At 51.2% G+C, this 5,129-nt stretch overlaps 1 protein-coding gene across 1 annotated transcript; it reads left to right on the top strand.

Annotated features, from left to right (window-relative positions):
• Positions 1–374: 374 nt before the first annotated feature.
• SLC25A4 (solute carrier family 25 member 4) lies at positions 375–4,761 on the top strand. The gene is made up of 4 exons (XM_075555774.1): positions 375–614; positions 1,923–2,409; positions 2,907–3,047; positions 4,332–4,761. Exons 1-4 carry the CDS (start codon positions 504–506, stop codon positions 4,487–4,489), a joined length of 897 nt encoding a protein of 298 aa, XP_075411889.1. The 5' UTR covers positions 375–503; the 3' UTR covers positions 4,490–4,761.
• Positions 4,762–5,129: the final 368 nt, after the last annotated feature.

The raw sequence follows: 5,129 nt of genomic DNA, 5'->3' as shown, positions 1-5,129 counted from the left end.
TAGGTCGCGTGCACCACGGAGGCTAAGGGCAGCCCAGCTTGAGGCCCCAGGTCCCGTGTCCGTCCCCAGCCGGCCCCTCCCTAAGCCTTCCATTGCTAAAAATACCGCGACCCACATGCTGCGGAGACACGGTGTTCCCTCTGCTCGCCGGGACAGATAACATGAATTTGCCCTTTAGACGTCCCAAGCTGAAGGCACAGCCCCCAGCCCACCCCTGCCTCCCGGAAGCGCCTTCGCCCCCGATGCCCTCTGCAGAGCAGCGGGGCGCCCGAGCACCTGCCCAGCCAATGCGCAGCGCGCGCCGGCCCGGGTCCCTCCTCCTCCTCTCGCGAGAGGCCGGGCAGGGCATATAAGGAGGGCTGCGGGCCGGGCGGGCGGCCCCTGCGCACCTTGCGGCGGCGGCGGAGACGGGCGGCGGTGCCTGGCCAGGCCGGAGCTAGAGCGCCAACGCGAGCCGCAACGCAGCTGCCGCACGGCACCCAGCCAAGCGCCCGGCTGTCACCATGGGGGATCACGCTCTGAGCTTCCTGAAGGATTTCCTGGCGGGTGGCGTCGCCGCCGCCGTCTCCAAGACCGCGGTCGCCCCCATCGAGAGGGTGAAACTGCTGCTGCAGGTGAGCAGGGAGAGCCCGCGGGATGCGCGGACGCGGGCGCAATGCGGGCGGGACGCGCGCCGCGAGCCCGAGCGAGCTTGGGCGCGGGCCGGGAGCCGTGGGCATCCGCGCGCTAGGCCCCAGGTTCGGGCGCCCGGCCCTGGGGAAGGCGAAGGTGCCCTCTGCGTTGACGGGCCCCGCGTCAGTAGCAGATTCCTGGTGTCGGGTGGCGCCCAGCGTTCGGGTGTCTATATATGGAAACCCACCCGGAGTGGCTTTCCAGAGAGCCAGATCTTGCGTCGGTGACAGCGCTGGCACACGGTGTGCTGAGGCCTCTTAGGCCGCTCTCATCTTGTGATTTTCAAGAGCTCCGTTGCACCTTCTTGCCTAAGCCTACCTTATAACAATAAAAGCATCTAAATAACAATTCTTTATTAAGAACTCATTTACGGTGCCCGACGCTCTGCTGTCTTTTATTCATCTTATTTCTATTACTCTCTCCCGGTAAACCCTTAATAAGGATATGGCATATAGGGACCGTGCAATAAATAAATGGTTATCTTTGTACCACAAAATCACCATTTTGGTTAGTTTAGGACAGAGGTGGCTTGTTTCCCCCATTTCACATGAAACAAAACAAAACTAAGTCTCTGAAGAATTGGAAACAATTTTCGGCATAAGGTTTATTCATAATCTCCCCCAAATCTTTTTGTGCTCTCTTCAGTTATACCTTTCCCGCCTGCACAGAGCATCTCAGGGACTTTATCCGACCTGATCACCTTGTTGCATTATTTAATATCTTTCCTACCTGCCCCTCAGGGAAAGGCCTCTCAATGAGGAATCTGTACTTTGGGGATCAAATAGGACTGATCCTCACCAAGAGATTACTCTTAACCCCAAACCATTAACAAGAAAATACCAACAAATTGTTAACCACAGCAGAAAGCCCATTAGTTGGCTGGTTGCATGTTGCCTGAATTATTTCAGGCTTCTATGACTAGAGTCTCATTCTATTGGGGGACATTTACTACTACTAGGAGAGCCTCTACTCCAGAGAGACTGCAGTGACATTGAAGACTTACCATCTTGCCTGTGCCCAGGGTCACCTTATGTGCAGCACAACCTTCTCCAAGGGCCCTGGTCATGGAACAGAATCCCTTGCTAGCCCAGTAGTTGACATGTACATTTGCATGCCCTATATACACATTTTACTTTTTCAAAAGGAAACCTAGGCAATGCCAACCTTTTTCTCCTGCCCTTCTTCCTTACTTTCTGTCCCTGCCTACCCTCTCTGCACCGCTCTAACCCCCTGTCCCCCTCTCCAAACAGGTCCAGCATGCCAGCAAACAGATCAGTGCTGACAAGCAGTACAAAGGGATCATGGATTGTGTGGTGAGGATCCCCAAGGAGCAGGGCTTTCTCTCCTTCTGGAGAGGTAACCTGGCCAATGTGATCCGTTACTTCCCCACCCAAGCTCTCAACTTCGCCTTCAAGGACAAGTACAAGCAGATCTTCCTGGGGGGCGTGGACCGGCATAAGCAGTTCTGGCGCTACTTTGCCGGTAACCTGGCTTCCGGTGGGGCAGCTGGGGCCACTTCCCTCTGCTTTGTCTACCCGCTGGACTTTGCTAGGACCAGGTTGGCTGCTGATGTGGGCAAGGGTTCTGCCCAGCGTGAGTTCAGTGGTCTGGGCGACTGTCTTACCAAGATCTTCAAGTCTGATGGCCTGAAGGGTCTCTACCAAGGTTTCAGCGTCTCTGTCCAGGGCATCATCATCTACAGGGCTGCCTACTTCGGAGTCTATGATACTGCCAAGGGTGAGAGTGGGGCCGGAGGGTGGGGCGCAGGGAGGCGAAGGGTGTGGGGATTCACAGCTCACAAAAGGCTTTGTGTTCATTTATCCTGTTGTTTTCTAGTCACTGAGCTAAGTGGAATCTTCTGAATGACAGGTGATGTGGTATAGATAATTTAAGAACCCTGAGATCCTCTTCCTCCTCTCTTTCCTGAGTTAAACTTTGGCCTGGAGTTTCCCAAAGAGGAGGAAAGGGCAGCCCAGCTCCCTCTGGATTCAGCCGGATCACTTACCAGAGATGAAGTTCAACCTACTGAGACAAGCTCTGGCATCCCTGGATCCAGAGGGGGCAGCTACCACCATGGGTCACCTGCCTCGCTGTTTAAAAAGCATCCCGCCATGGGTGGGCTCTTCCTGAAGGGCTGGGCTGAGAAGGGGTGGTCTTCTCTCTACTCCCACCTACTTCTTGCTGGGCAAGGAGGATCACTTCACAGCCAGTTGTCTTCTTGGCTCTGCCCACAGGGATGCTGCCTGACCCCAAGAACGTGCACATCTTCGTGAGCTGGATGATTGCACAGAGCGTGACAGCGGTGGCAGGGCTGGTGTCCTATCCATTTGACACTGTCCGTCGTAGGATGATGATGCAGTCTGGCCGGAAAGGAGGTAAGTCTGAGGCCTTCGAATCTCAGCTTCCCATATGGTTCCCTTGAAAAGAAGACTCGCTGTCCCATGCAGGCCTCATTATCCTGGATTGATGAGTGGAGGAACCAAGAGATCATTAATGGCCCTTAACATCCACCATGCTGTGAGCTAAGCATTGGGTCGCTGGCCCGCAAGGTTGGCAATTCAAACCCAGTAGCTGGGAGAGAGGAAGAAAGGTGAGGCTTCTCCCAGGAAGGTTACGGGAAGTCCTACGAAGTAGCTCTACTCTGTACTGTAGGGGAATTGACGCAATAGCAGTAGCTTTGTTTTTCTCTTCCTTTTTGAGCATTCCCAACAGGATGCCCCAGTGGTGCTGTGCTTAAGCGCTCAGCAGCTCACCGTAAGATCAACTGTTCAAACCCACCAGCCACTCCTCAGGAGAGGACTGGCAGCCTTCTTTTGTCCTGCGGGGTCACTGTGAGTCAGAATTGGCATGCTGGTGTCATGCTGGTGGCAGATATGAGTGTTTTGTTCGGAACATTCACAACCATCCATTTAGAGGACCTTCTTTGGTTTTTATTAAAGAAAAATGGAAACATTGAAAAGGAAGTAGTAAAAGAAAAGGAAGTAGTTAGAGGAAACAAGAAGGAAACATCTGGGATTATAGAAGCCTTAGGCTCTCTCTCTTTACAACCAGCTTGTGGAAACAAGGAGGAAAATCCAAACTGACTAATTTATGTAAAAATAACACATATCTGTTAGTGAATGTTAGAGCATCGGGGCCAGAAGAGGAGTCTTATGATGGGAAAAGGTCTGGCTTTTCTAGGCTGAAACATGTGGTTAAAAAATTTTGGGGGGGCTGGAGTGGGTGGCAGACAGTTTATAATAGTTTTAATAGTTTAATCTAATAGTTAAGTTGTACCTCTTAACTATTTTGGGGTAGTGTTGTCTAAGACTAGACATTGGTTTCTGTCTCTGGAACAAGGGGCCCAGAGAGCCCCCCACACTCCTGCTCCATTCTGCTCTCATTCTCCTTTGCTCCCGGTGCTGCGCGTTAGTTGGGTAATTGCCCAAGGAGTTTGCTCCCGCAGGAGGCAGAGGAGCAGCAGAGTCTGGAGGGCTGGCCTCACAGTTCGGCAAGGCAGCAGCTGTCCAGTTGAATGCTGCACACAGCTGTGGCGGCAAGGCCGAAGTGGCTTTTGGTTTTGAAACGGATCACCTTGGGTCCAGCTGTCATTCAGAGGGGAAGTCTCTCCCACCACTGCCACTCCAGAATTATGGATCCCTTACTGTCTGTTTCCACAGCTGATATTATGTACACCGGAACTGTTGACTGCTGGAGGAAGATTGCAAAAGATGAAGGAGCCAAAGCTTTCTTCAAGGGTGCCTGGTCCAACGTGTTGAGAGGCATGGGTGGTGCCTTTGTATTGGTGTTGTATGATGAGATAAAGAAATACGTCTAATATAATGAAAACCCTCATTTACGGGTTCCAGATCCATGTGTGTTCTAAAGACTTTTCCCAGAAGTGAAAAGACAGATCTGGGATAAAACCAGACTGGAAACTGAACACAGAAAGAAAGGGAAAAAAAAGAAAAAAGCTTCATTGAGTGTTCATTAAACCACAGTGCATTTTGTATTTATTTTACATTTAAAGTTCCACAGAAAATATAACTTATCATACTTGTAAAATTAACTGAAGAAAAAAACTGAATATCAAACATCAATAAAGACCACTTAATGCATGTTCTCTGTTTACATATGGAATTTCTATTATTTGAAATGGATTTGTAAAGGAAGACTCTAGATGCATATTTTGTAGCGTGAATCATTTGTAAACCAGTGTGCACACGTGTCGATGTCAGATAGGATACTAAGTATAGGAATACCTACCGCACTTAAAGCTCTGGTTTTCAAATGTAAGCAAGTTAAGCAGGGTCTTGCGCCTTTAGCTGACCTCATACAAAAGGGGCCCGCAGAGCTGGCGGCAAAGCGGAGTGAAGCGATCACTGGGTCCCCCCCAACCCTACCTTGTGTGGATGCTGCTGGAGGCCTAGACGTGACATCACTCTCATGGGGTTACACTTTATGTAATCTCAGGCAGA

The sequence above is a fragment of the Tenrec ecaudatus genome, chromosome 8 (assembly GCF_050624435.1).
Source record: "Tenrec ecaudatus isolate mTenEca1 chromosome 8, mTenEca1.hap1, whole genome shotgun sequence".
NCBI lineage: Eukaryota > Metazoa > Chordata > Mammalia > Afrosoricida > Tenrecidae > Tenrec > Tenrec ecaudatus.
This window is presented reverse-complemented; position numbering and strand designations above follow the sequence as displayed.

Bases quoted from the DNA above. Each gene is read 5' to 3' on its own strand.
- SLC25A4 (XM_075555774.1), top strand. From the start codon at position 504: ATGGGGGATCACGCTCTGAGCTTCCTGAAGGATTTCCTGGCGGGTGGC. The intron at 2,410-2,906 runs GTGAGAGTGGGG...CTCTGCCCACAG, and splicing joins AGTCTATGATACTGCCAAGG to GGATGCTGCCTGACCCCAAG. The intron at 3,048-4,331 runs GTAAGTCTGAGG...CTGTTTCCACAG, and splicing joins GCAGTCTGGCCGGAAAGGAG to CTGATATTATGTACACCGGA.